This window comes from Heptranchias perlo, chromosome 31 (assembly GCF_035084215.1).
Source record: "Heptranchias perlo isolate sHepPer1 chromosome 31, sHepPer1.hap1, whole genome shotgun sequence".
NCBI lineage: Eukaryota > Metazoa > Chordata > Chondrichthyes > Hexanchiformes > Hexanchidae > Heptranchias > Heptranchias perlo.
The window spans coordinates 19,058,385-19,081,223 of NC_090355.1; the positions used below are offsets into that span (position 1 = coordinate 19,058,385).

At 37.7% G+C, this 22,839-nt stretch overlaps 1 protein-coding gene across 4 annotated transcripts in view; it reads left to right on the forward strand.

Moving 5' to 3' along the window:
- The window catches only part of LOC137300543 (rab GTPase-activating protein 1), a 178,786-nt gene extending 156,213 nt beyond the window's left edge, over positions 1-22,573 (forward strand). For all 4 annotated transcript variants that reach the window (XM_067969676.1, XM_067969679.1, XM_067969677.1 and 1 more), the window contains 9 exons: positions 3,390-3,431; positions 4,164-4,292; positions 5,273-5,365; positions 7,099-7,209; positions 12,082-12,186; positions 13,235-13,318; positions 15,210-15,281; positions 19,335-19,532; positions 21,561-22,573. In XM_067969676.1, the coding sequence (XP_067825777.1) occupies positions 3,390-3,431; positions 4,164-4,292; positions 5,273-5,365; positions 7,099-7,209; positions 12,082-12,186; positions 13,235-13,318; positions 15,210-15,281; positions 19,335-19,532; positions 21,561-21,683 (957 nt within the window). In that variant the 3' untranslated portion in view covers positions 21,684-22,573. The remainder of the gene's footprint in view (positions 1-3,389; positions 3,432-4,163; positions 4,293-5,272; positions 5,366-7,098; positions 7,210-12,081; positions 12,187-13,234; positions 13,319-15,209; positions 15,282-19,334; positions 19,533-21,560) is intronic.
- The last annotated feature ends 266 nt before the right edge of the window (positions 22,574-22,839 follow it).

The window sequence follows — 22,839 nt, forward strand, 5'->3', positions numbered from 1 at the left end:
GGTGTGGAAGGTCCCTTCAGACTATAATTTGTTTTAACATTCAATGCTGATTTCCCTAGAACCACCTTAGATTTAAATTTCATGTTGGTAATGATTCAGATATATTCTAATATAATTGGAACATCCTGAAGTCATGAAAGGCACTATATAAATGCAAATTCATTCATTCATATAAACTGTTGATGGACATACTACTGAATTCCCTTTGTCACAATTTTGACTGACCCATTCACTGCTGCTACCACCTACTATCTGTCGTAATTAGTATGCACTAATCCCGCGCCAACCACCCAAATAAATTGTATGCAGGGCATGTAGGAAAAACATCTAAATGCAGACTTGGAACTGCACTGGTTGTGACCCTGCAGTGTAACCAGGGCAATGGAGAAATATATCAATACAATTCTGCTAGCAACAACACTTGCATTTAAATGTGGATGTATTTGTAGATGAGGTTGAGGATTTAAAATTTGATATGTTGTGGGATTGGAAACCAGCATAGGTCAGCAGTGATGGGAGTGCCAAGTACAGCTCCATGGTACAACCAGCACAGCTGTAAATTCAATGCTCCACAGTAATATTTATAAGCAATGTAAAGGTGCTTTGACAATAGACAAAGTCTGTTAAATCCTGTTTACCAATTTTCCTTTCCCCATTTCTTCCACTCCTGAAGACTCCAGCTCCTTGCTGGGACATTGTTCACCCTTCGGTGCCTTGCCCAAGTCACCGTTATTCATGTGTGAGCTTTCACAGTGTTGGCAGCTATTTAACCACAGGAGGGATCACAGCTGAGCATGATGTGGGCCGCATGTCCATGCATGCGTGCACACACTTTCAACATGAATTGCTGGCAATGATCATGAACCAGAAACCCGGCCAATCTTTCCCTCCTTAACCCAGGGTGCTGAGGCTTTTTCTGATCAGAACAGCTAGCTGCCTACTGCATAAACTTAGTTACCTATTAAACACTGGTTACCATCGACTTCTTATAGGAAATAATATCTTTACAGTGGATTTCTAAGTTATGTGAGCGTTTTTTAAATTATTACACCGATGAAGAATTATTGTGTGCTGAAGATGTTACACAGCATTGGAAGCAAGCAAACATACCTATGTTCACAACAAGGAACAAATCTGATCGGGCAGCTACAGACCTGCCAGTCGAAGATTAATCTTTGAATGATACATATTATTTTATCCAAGAACTAAAGTGGTGAAATACGTATGCAGTAGTAGCTTAATAACATACTAAACAGCCCAAAGAGGAAGATCCTCTTTGACAAATCTCCTCAATTTCTTTGAGAATATTATAAATAAAATTGAGTAAAATTCCCCCATGATATTTTATTTGGACTTTCAGAAAACCTTCATCAATCACCTACATGAAAGACTTCTAGTAAAACTACAAACCATTGCAGGGTAAATTGTGGGACTCGATAAGAAGTTGGTTAAATAATAGGATAGAGAGTTCTAGTGAGAGCTTTAGTGTTGGACAGAGGGAAGTTGTTGACTGGAGAACTTAAATGCCAGTGCTTATGCCCCCATTGTTTAATATCAAAATTGATGCAAAAACTAATTGTAAGTTCATTACGTTTACATGCAATACTCAAATAGGGAGAGTAGTAGGATGCAATTAACAATATAGACCAATGAGTATACAAATAATATATGAAATAAGGTATTGCATATAAGGCAAAACAATGAGCAAAATAAGTGTACAACGAAGGGGATAGAATTAACATAGATCTAGAAAGAGACTTGGAAGTGACAATAGCCGTGTTATTTTTAAAGGTAGAAAAAGAATTTGTATTTTATAGCAACTTTCATATCCTCAGGATGTCCCAAAGTGCTTCATAGCAAATTAATTGCTTTTGAAGTTGTTTTGTAAGCAAACAATGTGGAGAGGCAATTTGAAAAAAGAACAATGTTGAGATAAATGGTAAGAATAATGAATCAACAGAAATTATGCTGAGACTTTAGAATTCACTAGTTGGACCACACTTGGAACTGAGTACAGTTTGAGGCACAATGCTTCAGAGGGGACATAAATGCATTGTAGTGTGTGAATGCACAAGAGTAATAGGAATTATTCCAACTGTAAAGGGGATAAGCGATGAGGAAAGACTAGAGAAGTAAATCTAAGCTGGTTATTTAGTTTTTTTTATATAACGTTTGAAATAATCCATCAGGTTAGCAAAGTTCAAAATATAGTTGGTTACGCTGAGCGAGTTGATATAGCAGAAGAGGAATGAGCTTCAATGGACGGAGTAGTCTTTTCTCTCCCTTGACTTTTTCTTTTGTTCTTGTAAATGTTTTTTTTTAAAAATCAGCTTTCAGCCCAAGTTTTTCTTTTTCTTTTTTATAAAATAAATAAGGAATCTCACCCTTCCAGACCAGGGCCTTTGTGTAGAAATGTTCCATGTTTTATCGGGTACAGCACCTCCCCTCTTCCCCTCTTTCCCCCCCCCCCCCCCCCCAGAAAAAAAATTAACTTGCATGCCAAATTTAAACTTTTGTTTTGCTTTAAAAATCAGTGCAGCCTCTGTGCAGTAAACGAAGGAGGTCATGCATTTTGTTTGCTTGTCCATTTAAAATACCAAAATAGTTGAAAGAACATTTTTGTTTTAATAATAATCTTGACTGTTTTAGAAACCTTTTTCTTCCCTTAAGTAACATTGCCAAAGATGGCAATTGTGTATTTTGTATTAAATTATGTTAATCACGTCTTTTGTGGAATTCAAAACAAGTCCTTTTCATAGAAAAGCTTAGAGCTTGAGAAATGAAGGAATACATTTTAACAAACTAGAAATGCAAAAGAGAAATGTATTAACATTTGAACACTCGCTGTATTGGAAGCCCTGTCTCTCTCTCTCTCTCTCTCTCTCACACACACACACACACACACACACACACACACACACACACACACTCTCCTACATCTGTTTGGATTTAACAAGTATTGTTGCCTGTAATATTGAATATGCCAATTTGTGAATTGCTGCCTGATGCAAATGGAAATGCTGTTGAACTTAAGGCTGTCTTGTCAAAATTGTTGCCGTAGTTCCATTGTGGCCTAATACAGTGGACCATTGTGCTGTTCTGTTCTCACCAGTCAGTCAATCCTCAGCGTTCAGCTTCAAAAATAAAAATGCCTTTGCTTTTACATGGGAATGACAGATCAATTATGCTTAATTAAGCTGCTGTGTCTGGTTTATCTTCGGCGCTTGAGCATTTAAAACCAAAATAGAAGTTAACTATATAGATTGTTAATAACTTTCTTGAAACTGTTTACATCACATGTACTTGTATACTGTGTGAAAAATGAACTTGAAAACGTTCAGGAATGTTTTCTTACACAAGCTTACCTAAACTTTTGTAATTTTTTTAAGGGGATAAGTGTTATCTTCAATGTTGCACTTGCTTTACTGAAGGTAAGAGTCATAACTTTTCTTATACATTCACTGTCGTTTAAATGATGGTGTTTATAGTTGTCAGTGTTTATCTCCACCAAAAGTGGAGACGTTGACATTGTTTGTTTAAGCTACTTCAAAAATGTTTTCAATTTGTATTAATATACAAATATTAATCAATGTACATTAAAGATCTTGTGATTAATTTATATATAGGCCATCATTAATATTATTGTGGTGAGTTTTCAGTCATACTTTATTATTCTGAATGAAACTTTGTTCAGATATTCCCGAGTTATATCTTCTATTATGAACAAGAGCAGAATTGCACCTGAGACATATCATGTAAAATGTACTTGCTATTTCAGAAAAAGTTTTTAATTTTCACCCATGAGCATAGTTTGGGGATAATTCAATTTTGGATATTTTCTGCTATATTACTTTTAAAATCCTTTTCCTTATAATTTGTGCACAAAACTGGGTAATACTGACGGTGCTTCTCACCAGAAAAGACTGTTTTGTATTCTTTCAGTATAATCATGTTCAGTGTTTCAGCTCACGTGAGGATGGCCTGATTTAATGAAAGAATCTGATTAGAATGAGAGTAGCGATCTGAGCTATGCATTGGCACAAACTTAATCTCTCCCAGCAGTGAGCAGAAAGGTTTATATGCCAAGATTTTACTGAATGCTGATTGTCAATTCCACAGACTTGTTCAGATACCACTAAAATCTGTTAAAATCTCTTCTGCAGACCTCAAAAGACGATCTTCTATTAACAGACTTTGAAGGGGCCTTAAAGTTTTTCCGTGTTCAGCTTCCTAAAAGGTATCGCTCAGAGGAAAATGCTAAAAAGCTGATGGAGCTGGCTTGCAGCATGAAGGTAATGAAGTAAACATTTCATACCTGCTTTGTATTCAGTACAGAAGCAAACACTTAACTGGACTTGCATGTTTTTAGAAGAATTTTATTTGATTGCATTGTGTGAAAAAATATTCAGTTGTACATAACTAGATAGAGCATTGAATTATTTGGGCAAAACACGTGGTATAAATATGAACTTTTATAAGTCTCAGTTCAGTGCAGGATTACATTTTGTAAAAAGCCGGTAAACGTAAAAACAAGTATTTTATGGATTTTTGCTTTTTAAATCCACTTTATTTAGGATTACAGATTGGGCATGATTTGTTTTAACATACTTTGAGGTCATTCCCATTTGTGGTTGTTTTTTCTTCTAGCTCACTAATAGATATGCTGGTGTAATTGCAAACATAGTCACTCTCTGAATATTTTGTTTCAAATCCCCACATCTTACACTTACCTTCCTGTAGGGTTGACTCAGGCATACAGTCCAATTCATGATGGTGGTGCAACTTACCCAGGACAGTGAGTGCCTGGGAGCCTGTCACAACATGACCACATATGTATGTGCATCGTCTGCATACATGTGGAGCTTTCCAGATAACAACCCCGAGCTAGCTATAATATTCCCCCCTCTTTCTCTTTTCCCCCCCCCCCCCCCCCCACCGGTGAGGCTGCTGGAACGAATTCTACTGCTGCCCTGCATTAGTGGCTAACTCAATACAGATCAGGGATTTAACGTATGTGTCTGTATGATTACCTCTTGTACCACACAGTGCATTTACTTATTGAACTATCAGTCAAGCTACTAGTAACTTTGTTTTAAAATACATATAATGAAAGATCACTAATTATAAGAACAGTCCATTTTTAGACAGGTGCCCACTGATGAGAACTTTTTTCTAACCATGCTTCACATTACTACTAAAGTATGAAGTGAAAAAATAAATTTACTGCTGTTTAGTTTGAAATGATTAATTTATTAATGTCCATATGTTCCAGATCAGTCAGAAAAAGCTTAAGAAATACGAAAAGGAATACCTGGTAATGCGGGAACAGCAGGCTCAACAGGAAGATCCTGTTGAAAGGTTTGAGGTAAGAAATAATAAATTGGTATCTGCAGCCAATTACCTGATATCCATGTTTGAATATATAGTTGTCATTGAATCTATTAAAGGAGAAAAGTTATGTTAAACTTGTATAGAACCTTGATTAGACCACACTTGGAGTACTGTGCACAGTTCTGGTCTCCATATTATAGACAGGATGTAGAGGCATTGAAGAGGGTGCAAAAAAGATTCACAAGGATGATGTCAGAACTGAGAGAATATACTTATCAGGAAAGGCTGAACACGCTGAGGCTCTTTTCTCTAGAAAAGAGAAGGCTGAGGGCTGACCTGATGGAGAGCTTTCAGATAATGGAAGGGTTTGACAAGGTAAACATGGAGAAAATGTTTCCACTTGTGGGGGAGTACAAAACTAGAGATCATAAATATAAGATAGTCACTAATAAATCCAATAGGGAATTTATCCAAAGAGTGGTAAGAATGTGGAACTCGCTACCACAAGGAATAGTTGAGGTAAACAGCATAGATGCATTTAAAGGGAAGCTGGATAAGCACGAGGGAGAAAGGACTAGAAGGGTATGCTGATAGGGTTAGACAAAATAGGGAGGTTGGAGGCTCGTGTGGAGCATAAACGCTGGCATAAACTAGTTGGGCCGAATGGTCTGTTTCTGTGCTGGAGACTTGATGTAGTCAGTTTACTGCAGTGAAATAAGTTCTCGAATGCCAGTTTTCAGTCCTGTTAGAAAAATTGCCTCATTTATATTACAAGACGGTTCCTACAGTAACTAGGTTGATTTTAATGCAAGTACACTTTTTGGGTTTTGCTGCAATCCCTGGAGATTTGGAAAGATTCACATAAGCCAGCAATAATGAAACTAATTTCTTGGGCTGTACAGAGTTAGTGGCATCTTTTGCCTGTTACTGACAAGCCTAGCGTTTATGCTGCCACTGAAGATATGCGTTGAATGTTTTGGTCCCTCCAAAGGCTTTATCTAAGTTTATCACCAATTTCAGAAATATTCATGGGGCAAATGGAGAATATGTTATTCATACTGGGATTTAAAGCACCTAAGAATTCAGAACAGGAAATCTGTTTCTTACCAGTGTGAGGTTGGAGTGCACAATTCAGGAGCTCTATAGTGTCCAAATGGTAGGAAATGCCAAATCTTGACAATGTAAACAGTGTATTAATCGCCTTCTAACAGCCTGGATTAGAACCATGTTATTTCTCTGCTCCTTTTTTCACATTAAACTTGCTTTATCTTTCTGGCAAATGCCATTGGTTAACAAAGGTCATAAGTAGTTTTCCAGAAGCTATTAATCTCAACCCCTACACAAAGTTAGCAGATAGTTGGTGTAGCTTTCACACTTTTCTCACTTAGTTCTGCTTCTTGCCTATTGATACCATGAAGAGGTGAATGATATCTGCTGAAGCTCGAGTGTTTTGTGCAGAGCAGTGTGTTTGTCCTTTCACATGGAAATAAAAATGTTAAACTGCTCAGCCTTAAAATTTTGTTCAGTTGTATTCAGAGTTTTAGTGCTGACTCTGAAATTGCAGTTTTTTTTATCACATTTGTTTACAGGGCTTGTTAAATATTACGTTAGGATGTTGTGCATTCGAGTTGAATGATGACTCATGAAGATTTAACTACGTGGCTTGGCTTTGAGTTAGCGGTTCAATTTAGAGAAGTATATTGTTAGTCTAAAGGTGATTTATAAATAATTTTCACCTCCCAATTGATCAGTTCTGCTTTTCTCCAGCGTGAGAACAGACGTCTACAGGAGGCAAATATGAGATTGGAACAGGAAAATGATGACCTTGCACATGAACTGGTTACTAGCAAGATCGCACTCAGGAAAGACCTGGACAATGTAGGTGTAAATGCTGCAGCTTTTCTGACTGAACTAGAGACTGTAGCTGCTGTCCTTTTTTAAAAAAAAATGTTTTATTAAATTCTGTTTGATTTCAATATTAGCTGGAAAATGAATATATTCTTAGGAAGTTAAATCTCATATGAACTAATATCTTTCATTTTGTTGCAACTGAGAACTTGCATTTGATGTTCTTCATCCTGCACCTATGTGATAAATTACAGAGAATATGCACCTTTAAATCTGCATTTCAAATAGCGGCATTCATAAATGTTGTTAAGAGCAAGTTGGAGAATTTCAGAACTTTCTTTGTACTTGATGTGTGTACAAGGTTCCTAGTGTGCAGCTGTGGAAACTGCCACAGGATTTCAACCCTACTATTTTTCTTCCCCAGCAGTTTTTCTCTTTGTGATTGTATTGGGACCAATAGGTGAAGATCTGAGTCTAAATCCTGTCACTTTACGCCGATTTTCTAATTCCCATGCAATTCACACCTGCAGCCAAATCATACGAGATGTGACGTGCATTTGGAATATTGAACCCATTGATATTTGCTTCTTAATCAGATGCTTTTCCAGATGCTAACACTCCAGTTTAGCAGGTGGTGTGCAAGGTATGAAAGAGTCCCAAACTGTAAATCGTTGGAGTGTAGAAGGTTGGTATCTGACACCATATTGGTTAGCTCTAGGAAGGTGACGTGTGGAATGCAGACATTATTCCAAGCCCATTAATTCACTCCTTAATGATGCCTTTGCAGATGCAAAGCGAGTCGAGCCTCTGAGCCCTTTGCTGCTGCGCTGAGCTTCTGTGTTCTAAGTACTGAATATTTAATGTTAGCATATTGACAGGTTATAGCTCTCCTAATATGGCAAGCACAGCGTTAAATTTTCCCCATTTAAAATTAGAACATTGTATATCCTAGTTTGTCAGACAGGTGTTATTGAGTAATACCATCTGGTTAGTGAGTCTATCCATCGGACACTGGGCTCACTGACTGTTTAAATATAGTCATGATGTGGAGATGCCGGTGATGGACTGGGGTTGACAATTGTAAACAATTTTACAACACCAAGTTATAGCCCAACAATTTTTATTTGAAATCTACAAGCTTTCGGAGGCTTCCTCCTTCGTCAGGTAAATTACCTGACGAAGGAGGAAGCCTCCGAAAGCTTGTAGATTTCAAATAAAAATTGTTGGACTATAACTTGGTGATGTAAAATTGTTTACAATTGTTTAAATATACTAGAAGATAAAATGTTGTAATTTTAAACATTCCTTTGATAGAAGAAAACTCAGCTTGAACAATATTTTTAACGCTTAGGTTCTGCTTGCCATACAAGGAGATACATTTTGTAAATAACAGCACTTTAAACAAAAAGCCGCTAGTTTACTGAGGAGCTCACTTTACACTTGGTTGCTTTAACTAGCTAGCTGAAAAGTCAGTTGAGATAGTTGGGTGTTAAGTAGCAGTCATTACTGTAAACAGTTGAGCAGCACATGGGACATTCAGAGAATCAGGACAGTTAACTGCTTTTACACTGTTCAAAATGCCTGATTTTTTTACTTTTTTAATAAAAATCATTAGCTTAGTATTATTATACAATATATTATAAATATATTTTAGATTGTGGGGGTGTTGTAAGATGTTTATTGTATTGAGGTTGAGATGTTCCCAAACCCTGGACAGATTTGAAGTAGAATCTACATTCATGCCACAGCATTTGATGTAGAAATTGGCCTTGAGGTGCCACAGGATTCTAGGGGTCTGAGTAACCATGGCTCTTGTAGGTCAAATTTATAATGCGAGACAGTCATTTAAAATCAGTATTCTCACCATCTGCCATATTTACTGTTGCCCCACTAACTTTGGAATGGGGTTCTGCTAGTCTGCAGTAGTTCGAGTCAAAGTCCACACCTAATTCGGAGTACTGTTTAACCATTGTTATTTTCTTGACAAGCTAACATTTGCTGCAGTTTATTTTAACCCCTTCACGAGCTCAGTCCTTTGCTGGTTTGAACAAAATGTGCCCTAAAGAGCATTAACCTGAAGCTTGGTTTTCAGTGGTCTTTCATTTTTGCTTTGTAATTTAGTTTTTGTCATGACAACCTGCAAAAGTTAAATATCTGTGAAACAGACCTCAGAAAAAAATTGAGGGGAAGTTCCTATTCCCTCCCCCACTCCAAAACAATCCAAAATTAAAAGAAAGCGGCACTTGAGCACAATTTTACACAGCGGATATTTACTAGTTGGAGCTTTTGAGTAAAGACAATAGGGTCATGTCAAGGTTAATTATAAAGCTAATTTATTTTATTACGTAGAATTTTACAGAACAGAAGCAAGCCATCTGGCCCAACAGGTCTGTGCTGGTGTTTATGCTCCACACGAGCCTCCTCCCCACCTTACTTCACCTTACCTATCAACATATCCTTCTATTCCTTTCTCCCTCATTTACTTACCCTTATAAATATCAAAATTCATTCTTTCTTACCTAACAACCATATATATATATAAATTTTTGTGCAGATTGGCAACCAGTGCACTCCATTCTATCCAGCCTCTGCGCTGGTAAATTGTATTGGCTCCTGGTGTTAACACTTGTCTGTTCTTATTAATAAATTACCATCAATTTTTTTTCATCACAATCAGCCTCAAGTCTCCTCTTGTGCAAGTTCAAGAATCCTCTCATTAATCATCTTGTCCAAATAACTTTCACCATAATTCAAGCAGTTTGTTATTTTACTTCAGCATTCACATCCATGCAAAGATTCAAGCATTTTACTTATCTCCAGCTTGATTTTACAGTTACACAGAAACTCTGAATTCGTCAAACATCAACACTTTTTTTGCAATTTTTGTTGCTTCATCCATCTACTAATGGACTGCCTAAGTAAATAATTTTATTTACTTGTTATATGTCCATATTATTTACTCTTAAGATCAATGAAAGCACACCATTAAAGGGTAGACAGTGCTAAGGAAAAAAAAGCCCATTTGTTCTCTGCGATAGATAAACATTGATCTCCCATGCTGTGGTGTGAACTCACTGAATTAGACCCTTGCCTTCAGTCACTCCAATGTGTCTGCTCCACTATCTGTTGCACCAATTGGATGTTTATAAGAATAATTCAAAAAGTTAACATTTTTTTAAAAAAAATATCAGGGAAGAATTCTGTGCATTAAGTATTTGTCAGTGATGGCACTTCAATAAAGATTTACCTGGTCATTTCAAATGGAACTTTGTTTATAATTTTACCAGTGGACATAATGTCCCCTAGGTATTGGCTCCCCAAGTGTAGGTTTGTTAAGGTTATTTCACAGTTTAAAAAGTATTTAAAATCCCATGGTTTTGGAAGATCAGAGACTGCAGGTATTATAATGTTTGAAACTAAGACAAAATTGAAAACATTTCCAGTTCAACAGGAGGGCAGAGCTGACTCAGTAACTTGTTGTATTTAAATTCTATTTTCAGTCCTTCCCAATTTTGCTAATAGCACATGAGGCAGTTGAAAAGACACCTGAACAGCAGAGATGAAAATCTGCTCTCCAGCCTCAATTAGAATGGAGTTTTTTTTTTGGAGGTGCTTCTCATTCACCTTGGTTCTGATTCAGATATAGAAAGTTTGGATATTTTATACTCAGATTTCACTATAAATCCCAACAGTTTCCTATTATTAATAGGATAGAAGGTTGTCAAAACATTATTTTTTGCAAAACTAGAGCTGAATAAGATGTGGCAGCAATCACAAACTTAGGCTCAATTATGATTATGTTTGTAATAATTGAAATGAGCACTACCACTTCTCCATTTTTCTTTTAAGATCCTCTAGTGTTGCCATACTTTCTTCTGAAGAAGGACAAGGACAGTCTGGCCAATAAATTACTGAATAGGAAACTTTTGGGAGAGGAAATGACCTCCAGTAGTATTGGTCTCTTAGCCAAACAGGGGGAAACACCTATAACATGAGATATGTTGTGGTTGTTTTTCCTCCCCCTTTCACCCATTTGCATTGAATGTTTATTGAAATGGTAGGGCACTAACTCAAACAAACTAATTTAAGTCAGATATAGGTAAGAAAAAATATCAAAAGGACTTTTTGGTCTGCTGTTTAAGCACTTGGTTAGTGAGTTTCCAGGAATTACTTATCTTGAAAAGCCACACACATCCGTCTTGGTAATGTTACTATAACTAAGTTATTTGATTTAAAATGAGAAAATGTAACCATTTACTGATACAAACCTATACATACATGTGAGCAAAATGCCCTCAGGATGGTTTTTATCTGTAATTAGGTTTGCAAAGCTAGTTTTCTTTGTGCAGTAAATAACATTTTACAGCTATGCTCCATTCTATGAATAAAGAACAGATCTAACCGATATTGCAGAATGATTTGGCAGAAAAATGTTTTAAACTCTAGTGAAATAAATGCAACTTCACTCACTATGACCAATATTTGATTCCATGATAAAAGCTTTCCAATAAACTCTACTGGTGAAAAAGTTAAATTATGCCATATGTAGTTTATACTTGAGTCACAATTTATTTATTCCTTGCATTTTCAGAAACATCCTTTAATGGTCTGAATGTTTATATTTTGGAACAGATATTTGTTTAACACCAAACCAAATTTAATGTTACTGTAGCTTCCAGAACTAATGCTTTGTAATGGAGGAGTTTAGTTTCACAGCAATAAAAGTCACATATAGAGGAGTTAGTGATTTTCAGGACTGTTGGATATGAAAGAAAGCCCTGACTAAAGGAAAACAAAAATATGTTAAATAACCTGTTTGCATTAAATATTTAAACCATAAAAACAGCACAAAAGTAGCTTGAAAAATAAATCAATATAGGTTTTGTTAATTTTTTTTTGTAGGCAGAGGAGAAAGCGGATGCACTAAATAAAGAGCTACTGATGACCAAGCAGAAGTTAGTTGATGCAGAAGATGAAAAGAAGAGATTGGAAAATGAAGCCACTCAGGTAATTGAACTATATCTGAAGTGGGGCATGATCCTACCAGTCTTAATCTTCACTTGTTCCAATGTTTTATGGTTTAAAACTTCTGATTATGTGTGCCCTCAATAGCTTCATGGAAAAATGCACCGAGCCATGCAGAACAAAACTTCCAAGATCCTATGGTCTTGGTTTACTGATTGTAGCCAGGGTAGCAGTGGGGCAAAGGGGTTGTTAAATTGGTTTCAGCATCTCCATGTTAGTGATAGGAAAAATAGTGCACACTTCTTCCTTTTGATTAGTGACAAGTACCCCGTGCTGGAAGTGGACATATGTGGATGGTGAAGAAGGCTCCGTTTGTGCTCAGTAGTTGCGGCCCTTTCAGTTGAATAAACCTATTAACGCTCATTGACCAGGTGCACATGAAGAATGACTACTTAGGAGCCATGTCAGATAGCCACCGCTCCCATGGAACCATATCCCAACATGAGTTGTAACCTTCAGGAGAGAAAATCAAGAGGAAAGTTGTAGATGAGAAATGAAATGACTGGTTAGAGGCGATCTTTTGAATAAACATTTTGTGTAGTTTGTTCCCTGCTGTTCAGTAATGTGCATGTTGTGTAGCTGACATCATTAGGTAATTTTCCACAAATTTTTGTTTTTATGCTCTTGATTTTTGAATGAAGCATTTTGTAAATGTTGGTTAATTTTAACAATATTGTTAAACCTAAAGATTTGAAAATATTATGCATATTACTTTTAAATTTCCCATGCACTCTTATTTTGATAGCTTGTCTTAAAACCAGCAATCAGAATCCATAACATAGAACAGCTCCAGTGTTCCTTGGGTAGTTTGCAGCTTTTGATTCCATAAATTAGCTAAACTTTTTAAAAAAAAATTCTGCGCTAAAATCATCAGTAGCTTGTACTGTTATACTCCACTTTACTTAGAACCATGCAAAATCGGATAATGTCAAATATCTGTGTCCATTAGTATTTTTAACTGAGTATTCGACTAGAGCAGCATCAGTTGCGTCTTGGTTTTCAATACTATGTCTGGTTCTACCTTTCACAGCTGAAGGAGATGTGCCGGAGAGAACTAGACAAAGCAGAATCAGAAATAAAGAAAAACAGCTCAATCATCGGTGATTACAAGCAGGTCTGTAAGGCTCAAGGATTTTACTGCAGTTATTCCTTGGCCGAAGTTTGAAACTGTTACTTTCGTCTGTCGAAATAGACGATGCCATGGGTTGTTAATTCAGAGGTTTTTCCTAGAAACCAATAAACATGTGAAGATGCAGAGCACAGTCTGAAACAAACCAAGCAACATCCATGAAAATCTCCTTTTAAGAGAAATATAAAGTCTGTGAATGCTGAAAATCTGAAATAAAAACAGAAACTGCTGGAGTTGCACAGCAATTCCATCAGCATCTGAAAGAGAAAAGAGAGGTTAATATTTCAGGTGGAGAACCTTCATCAGAACAGTTTCCTTCTCTGTTTTTCTTCACAATTTCTCTTTTATAGATGCTGCTTTTTTCTGCTGGCCACTCTTCAGATGGGATGTTGGACAGTCTGTGTTGTGTACTTCTTGTAACCTCCTTCTGTGATTTATTTAATAGGAAACCAGTTCTACCATTTTAGTTGGGTGTTGCATTTGGCCCCTCCCTCCACCATCAGGTGTGCCATATTAAATGGTCTGATGGTGTACTGATTGTGCTGCTACACTTCCAACCCAAAGGTCATGAGTTTAAATCTTGCCATCGAACCAAGGTGTGAAATTGAATTCAATAAATCTGGTACTTTGTGTATTAACATCACAAAAACGACCATGAAAGTGGCTGATTATTGTAAAAACCCAACTGTTCCCCATTGCCCTTCAAGGAAGGAAACCTGCTACCCTTACCCGGTCTGGCCTACACATGACGGCAGTCCCATACTACGTCATTGTCTCTTGTTGCCCTCTGAAATGGCCTTGCAAGGCACTCTGTTATACAAACAGTTGCTTTGGATGGGCAATAAATGCAGCCTTGCCACTGTCACCCATATCCTGAGAAGAAATGACCACATGACCCTTCCAAAAACTGATCAAACTGCTCAACTAAAGCAGATGAATTTGAGTGATCAGCAACTCTTGCAAATGCTTCTGAAAAGAATTCCCTTGAGGTATCAGCCCCCTTATTTTTAAAGTCTTTGCTTAATTGTTGTGTGTATTTTGTTTTAAGCTTGCACTATACTTGCATGAAAGACTCCTAATGTTAGTGCATTGAAACCCATTACTGCAGTATAGGATCAAATCTGTTACTATCAGACACTCTTATCCAAATGTTTACATGTTCCAGGATATTAGTATGCATTTGCCCCTCATAAGATTAAATCCCTATCATTTTTTCTGTAAAAAGGGGTGTTTTGTTCCTACTGGAATACAGAATTATTTCTATTTTAAAAGCTTAATGTTCCATTTTTAGCTTTGTATAGATATTATCAAAAATTGGTATAGTTTAAAACTAAGGAATATGAAGTTAATATATAATGATGGAAAATGCATCTTCTATATAAGTTGGCCTTTTTTGGGCCTCTCAACCATAGAGTTGACAATCAAAATCATATCTGTATATTATTAAAAATCACTCCCTGTCTCCAAATTTTCCTGTTGTCTTGATTTTTGGTTATGCTCTTGTGTCAACATTTTTCATTGTAAATCGCTACGTAAATATTTTGCTTTCAATTTTGCTGTTAACTGTCACAAGGTAGTTGCAGGTTCTGGCCATTAGATGGCTCAGAGGAATGAGTTTTCTAAGTGTCCCTCTCAGCTCTGTCACCATCTTGAATATTAAAAAGTTTAAATTTATCAACTGACCATGGTCAGTTTACTAGTATTTATATAAAGAAGGTGAAGTCTTTTAAGATAATTTCCCTTTACCTTAACTAGCATCTGGTGCAGGTTGTTAGATGATAATGGATTTTGGTCTTAAATGCAGTGCACTGTACACAATGATGAGAAAATTGTAGTGTGTGTTTTCCTGAGGCGTTTAAATTCTTTGTTTTTTTAGATCTGCTCTCAACTGAGTGAGAGGCTGGAAAGGCAACAGTCGGGAAATAAAGCTGAGTTGGAACAAATTCGGGTGAGTCTCTGTCCAGTGTAACTAAGATGTAAATTAACTTCTGGTAAATAAATGGATCAATATCATTGGATTCATTTTGTTTCAATGATAGGGAGACAAATAAAATCCAACATTGCAACTTTTTTTTAGATTTAAAGAAAATGGTTTGTACGCACCATACTGGCCCATTGCATTGGAGATCCATAGCATGAATTGGCATTATGTAGATCTGCATCCTTAGATTCCCACAGTGAGCTGATTTGAGCTGTGCCATCAAAGAGAGGTGCACAGTGAAAGCCAAATGCTTGCCAATAGGCTGTCATTTTAAGGGCCTCTTTTTGAATTGTCCTCCAATTCTTGCCTCTTGTGCATCCCCGATTTTAATCGCTCCACCATTGGTGGCAGTACCTGCAGCTGCGTAGGCCCTAAGCTCTGGAATTCCCTCTCTACCTTCCTTTAAGACGCTCCTTAAAACCTATCCCATTGACCAAACTTTTGGTCACCTGTCCTAATATCGCCTTCTCTGGCTCGGTGTCAAATTTTGTTTGATAACGCTCCTGTGAAGCGTCTTGGGACGTTTTACTACATTAAAGGCACTATATGAATGCTAGTTGTTGTGTGCACAGCAACATTGATGAAGGCCTGTTAGCAAGCCTTCTGCCTGTGCTCGTGGGTGGGAGTCGTGAGGGACTTTGAAATGGGAAAGAGAAGAAAAATGTGCTGTAATTTGGACCAAACATTTAGAAAATATTCACAAATCAATAAAGCCAATTTAATTTAGTATGGATACATTTTTAAAATTCTGACAAACAATGGAAGCTATCCTATAATGTTAATGCTTAAAACCTAAAAATGTACTTCTGATTTAATTGTCAAATTTATCTCCTTTTCACTGCTCAATGTGGACTTTCACTGATGTCATTGGTTAAACCCCAATTTTGTTTCTTGTATTATCTGAAAAATTAGTATCATCATCCAACAGAGTAGGTGAAATGAAACACGTGTTAACAATGAATCCACATACAAATATGAAAGAGATTAAACAACAAAATCTGACCTGTTTCTATTTTATGGAAGTGAATATATGTATGATTATTGGTTAGTACTTACTGAGTGCAAACACCAAGTGATTAATCTTACTCGTGGAGGACTGTATAGCTCTTCTCAGAATGCAGTCAGAAAGCTGTAGTTCTCCTGGAATTGAGGGTACTGATTCCTGCAAGCTGCGTTTTGCAGTTTTTTTATGTATCAATCTTACTCATGGGTGCACTGTTTTCACAAACAGATTACTTCTTAGACTTCATGCTATAATCAGATTAGGTTGAGAATTATCTGTGAAAGCTGAATTCAATTTTCCAATGTTAATTATTCAGCAATATAAAACCACTAAACCAAAACTACAAATGGTCTTGAAAGTTTATAAACAGAATTAGATTTTACATTGAAATGTAATTTGTTGTTTGGAGAGGGTGTGACATATTAAGACATTTACATTTCTGTGCTGTAGTTTTATTACTTTATAATTTAAATTTTGAGTAAAATACATTTTAAAGTTTGTGTTATACTCCTGGAGTCTGACAGATCACAATGACTAAATGTCACTTGAAACTATTTAGTCTCAGTTATGTAAATCTGCTCCTCTACTTTTATTTTGTGTAATTTGTCTGCAAAGTTATACCCTGGAGTATTCTCTTTTGTTGCTTTGAGGACCAAAAAAGTCTTTAATTCCTATAAAACACTAATATGCTTTCAAGATCTAAATGTCACACAAACAGTGAAATAGATTGAAATACACTTAGCTGTATAATGAAAAGATTTCCAAAGCCCTGACTGAATTGCCATATAACTAAATGAAAGAACTCTGATCTTATAATGAGCTGACAACCTGTTTATGGTGAAAAAATGAGCACTAACTCTCAGCAGTGACTCCCCCAATGGGCCAATGAGTCTGTCCAGTGAATAGTTAGTGCTCCAGAGGGAATCAGGGGAAAACTCTCCAGTGGCTGGAGTCATACCGAGCACAAAGGAAAATGGTAGTGGTTGTTGGAGGCCAATCATTTCAGCCCCAGGATATTGCTGCAGGAGTTCCTCACGGCAGTGTCCGAGGCCCAACCATCTTCGGCTGCTTCATCAATGACCTTCCCTCCATCATAAGGTCAGAAATGGGAATGTTCGCTGACGTTTGCACAGTGTTCAGTTCCATTCGCAACCCCTCAGATAGTGAAGCAGTCCGTGCCCGCATGCAGAGGACCTGGACAATATCCAGGCTTGGGCGGATAAGTGGCAAGTAACATTCGTGCCAGACGAGTGCCAGACAATGACCATCTCCAACGAGAGAAAGTCTAACCACCTCCCCTTGACATTCAATGGCATTATCATCGCCAAATCCCCCACCATCAACATCCTGGGGGTCACCATTGACCAGAAATTTAACTGGACCAGCCGCATAAATACTGTGGCTACGAGAGCAGGTCAGAGGCTGGGTATTCTGCGGCGAGTGACTCACCTCCTGACTCCCCAAAGCCTTTCCACCATCTACAAGGCACAAGTCAGGAGTGTGATGGAATACTCTCCACTTGCCTGCATGAGTGCAGCTCCAACAACACTTGAAGCTCAACACCATCTAGGACAAAGCAGCCCGCTTGATTGGCACCCCATCCACCACCCTAAATATTCACTCCCTTCACCATCACGCACCGTGGCTGCAGTGGTGTACCATCCACAGGATGCACTGCAGCAACTCGCCAAGGCTTCTTCGACAGCACCTCCCAAACCCGCGACCGTTACCACCTAGAAGGACAAGGGCAACAGGCACATGGGAACACCACCACCTGCAAGTTCCCCTCCAAGTCACACACCATCCCAACTTGGAAATATATCGCCGTTCCTTCATCGTCGCTGGGTCAAAATCCTGGAACTCCCTACCTAACAGCACTGCGGGAGAACCTTCACCACACGGTCTGCAGCGGTTCAAGAAGGCTGCTCACCACCACTTTCTCTAGGGCAATTAGGGATGGGCAATAAATGCTGGCCTTGCCAGCGATGCCCACATCCCATGAACGAATTTTTTAAAAAAAGTTGAACCATACAGACCAGAAGAGGCACCACAGTTGCTCTCAGAGCCCCTGAGTTAGGGAGGGAAAAATGAGATCCTATGGGAAATTTGTGGGTGTGTGTTTGTCGATGGAGAATGGAGATAAAGCTAGGTTCAGGAGTGATAATCTTCATAATCTACCAGCTGCTGATGCTCACTGTCAAAATTCACATATGTATAATGACCAGTTAGGTAAGATACTGATGAGCAATTGGCACCCATGGAACGATGTCCCAGCGAGGAGCTAATGCCTTTATCTGCATATGGGAGGAAATTTTCAAAAAGAAGAAAAGAAAAATTGTCAACATTCACTGCTCTTAATTGGTGCCTTTATGCAGCTTTTTTTAGGTCAGTCCTCCAGCCTGAACAACAAATGTTGTATTTTGGGATTAGTGATTCTTCGAATCGGTGTTTGAATCAACAGGGAGAAAACACCAGCTGCAGTCTGAGCTGGCTGTCCACTGTAATTGGACTTGAGTTTTCCTCTTTGTTTTGTCATCTGGTGCTCAAAAATACTTAATCATCTGGCTCCTCATATTGCAGGAAACAAACTTTCAGTAGAATTGTGTTCCACTGAATTAAGAACACAAAGATAACTTTACAGAACATAATATACACTCTTTGTAGATCATTATATCACTCCTGACACTATTAAATTATGTGATACCTCACAAGCTATTTGGGCATGGATGCATTCAAATAGAAAGTGTTCTATTATCCAGACAACTTTTATTCTGCTATACAGCCTCTTTTATTTTAATGAGGCAGTAGTAACTCATTAAATATTATATGGTTATAACATACTAAGTAAAGCTACAATCATAGATTGAAAATGACATTGTATTACCTTTGAGTATGGTGCAAAATAACCCCTCTTCCCACCCCCCGACCAAGCCCTCAATCAGAATTTTTTAAATCTTGTTTTTAACAGAAATGATTTTATTACAGAGGTACTAACTGTCCTGTCTTTCTCGATTCAGCAAAAGGTTGAAGGCTGTGATCGCTGCAGAGAACTTTTCAACAAGGAGGGAACACTTAAAATTGTCAGTAGTTCTAAGGATACCTCAGATGAATATCAAGATAAAGAGAAAGAGTTACTGAAGAACCAGCTAAGGGAGATGGAGCTGGAACTGGCTCAGACCAAACTGCAATTGGTGGAGGCAGAGTGCAAAATACAGGTGTGTACAGGCAGAGAGATAAAGCAAAATGAACAGAGCCATCAGCGGCAGTGGAGGAATAATTAATAGGCAACCAATACTGTGGGTGGAGTTTAAGTGCCTTATGCAAGTCCGTTTAGTAATATGACTTTTTATAAACACTGTTCATGCTAAACATAATGAGGGGTGTAATAAAGAATATATACATTTGTATGCCAAACACAGTGCCACTGTGTGATAGGATACAGATTTGATTTCTCCCTTTCTACTGAGTTCTTAATCTTATACCAGCTGTGTAGGGAAGCACCAAGTGGGAGCCAGGGAGGGGGAATTATGGCTGGCCATGATGTGCATTTCCTAGTGGCCACCAGTGATAATAGCAGAGGCCTGGGAACTGGTAGCCCAGCCCATCAACTACAGAACGTGCTTAAGGAGATCGGAAGGTTAAAAAAGAGAAGTTAACATTAGGGGATAACATATATTTAAAAAGAAGTCAAACTGACATCACAGCTACTAAGAAAAATGCCAAAGTATAGGGCTAAAAATATTGACTGCGTTGCTAACTTTCGGCTTGGCTCAGTGGTAGACTCGCTTCTGAGTCCAGGTTGCAGGCTTAAGCCTCATTATGGTTTTGAGCACATAATATAAGATCACACTTAATTGTAGTACTGAGGGAATGCTGCATTGTTGAAAGTGTCATCTTTTGGATGAGACATTTAATCAAGGCCCTGTCTGCCTGATCAGGTAGACAAAAAGATCCCAGGGTACATTTTCAAAGAGCAGGGATGTCTTCTGATGCCCTGACTATCATTCATCCTTAAACCAAAACCACTAAATTAGATTAATCTCATTCTGGTCATTCATCTCATTGCTGTTTGTCAGACCTTGCTGTGTTTAAATTGGCTGCCATGAATGCCTATAGAACAACAGTGACTATACTTTAAGGCATCCTGAGATGTGAACAGTGTTATATAAATGCAAGTTTGTTCTTAACTCCGACACCTCCCTTATTATTAATGATATTCACCCTAAATCAAAGACATTTTCTAACCTCTAAGTACATCTTGCATAAATAAACTGCTAATGCTGTTTGCACTGAGTTATTCTTTTTATGTTGTATGGATGTAGAGTTTATTTAAGAGATGGTGAGGAAAATTGGGAAACAAATCTGGAATAAAATGTTTTTAAATTTTGGAGTTGCTCAGTGGTGAGATGTCAGAATTCTGCTTTACTGGTCCTGGATGAGATGATCTCATTCATATTATTTAATAGGGAGCAAAGTGATGTGTAAGTAATGGTAGTTTTAACATTTAACGTGTAACATTTTGTTGTTCACCTGTTTGAAATACTGATTGTGCCAGCAACGAGAGAGATTTTGAAACACAGCTAGTGGAAAAAATAAAAACTCACAACCCTGGAGCAGTCCAGCAGTAAAAAAAAATGTTTTTTTTAAACCAAGCAGCTTGATAACTCCAACATTAGGGCATAATACTTTCAGCTTGATGTTCAGGTTCAAATCCCATTGCAACTTGTGTTTGCATTGAGGCTTCCCCTGGTGGAATGTGTTGTCAGTCTTTGCTGACTTTTCTTAGAGGCAAAACTACTCAGGAAGGTATCAGTAATCACCTTATTCTCCAGTCTGAAAAAGAAAAATGACAAAACATTATTAATATATTTAAAAAAAATACCCCTCCCTTCATCCCATAATTGGTGGCTGTGCCTTCAGAGGCCTACATCCCACTCTCTGGAAATCCTTCTCTAAACTCCTCCACCTCCCTCTTCTTAAGACTCTATTAAACCCCACCTCTTTGACCAAGCTTTTGATCACCCCTCCTAATCTCTCTTCCTTTGGCTCATCATCCATTTTCCTCGTGGATCTGTGAAGCGCCTCGGGACATTTTTCTACGTTAAAAGCACTATATAATTGCAAGTTGTTGTTGCTTTTTATGAACACTTAAGATAAACCATACTTGTAAAATTCTAAACTTGTTCAGCAGCAAAATACAAAACTGGCCTTCAAGGAATGTCATTTATCTGGGTTTTTTTCAGGACTTGGAGCATCATTTGGGTCTAGCATTAAATGAAGTTCAAGCAGCAAAGAAGACCTGGTTCAACAGAACAATAAGCTCCATTAAAACAGCGACTGGTGTACAGGGAAAAGAGACTTCATAAGAAAGTCAACTGGGTGGGGAAAAAAATGCCAATCCTGGTCAAAACGTGCTCACTTCTGTTATATACTAGGGGACCAGAATGTGTATTCTTACATACACAGTCTGTGGATTAACATGGTTAACAGCTCCCAAAAAAAAAGAAAATCCATAAGAAATGGCTTTTACCTTTAGAGTGGTCTTTATACTGCTGATGTTTAACACTCGCCAGACCTGTGCTACAGTAGTTTTGGCTCTATTCTGTTCTCTTGAGACAAGCGGACACTCCATTCTACTGTCTCATTTGAGACTTGCACAACTGAAGGTCAAATTTAGGTACCAGAAAAACAAGCTCTTTCCACTTGAAACAAAAAAAATCTAACAGTTAATTTGGAACAGTTTTTGATTTTGCATCTTCTGTATACTCTTTTTGATATCAATTTATTTGTGATCTGTTTGGAATCAAAAAGTTGGTAAGTAAGCAAAGGAACACAGCTCCACGGACAAGCTAAAGTCAATGTAGTTTTTAACACACTCTGGGTTTCTAGTGGGGAGTCTGTAGGATGGAGGCCTTTGCACCTTATATGTACCTATTTATAATGGTTTATGTTATGCTGTTGGACACATCTATTGCGAGTGTCTGAGGCACTGGGTTGTACATAAACGTGAAACAGTTTGTTTATTTTTTAATTCTGCTTTTTTGGTTTCCTAATGCTGCCTGGTGTAATATTTAAGCACAGGAGCTGATGTGTCTATGCTAGTGCTTTGTCCTGAATGTCATACCACTGTCCTATTTGTTTGATGCCAAACGTGTTGTAACTTCCTCAACATTAAGTGTGGACATTGTATTAGAATACAGAAATTAGGGTGCACTGTGTATACTTCATGCATTGAAATATATACTGGTAAAAACTACTGAGTTTGATTCCTCTGTTGTCCTTTTGTTACTACTAAGATTTAATGTTACACTGTTCACCAGATGTAAATGGATTACTAACATGTCCAGCTCCAAGAACTGGAATCTCAAAAATTGCTATGCAACACATGCGTGTCTATTTGGCATGAGTTATAGAGTTCTTGTGTTCAGGCCTTGTAGGTGTATCTTGAATAGTAGCTTTTCAGACAAAGGCTCTGGCATGAGGACTAGAGTAAGCAGTTTCTTCTAATACTTTAGAACTAAA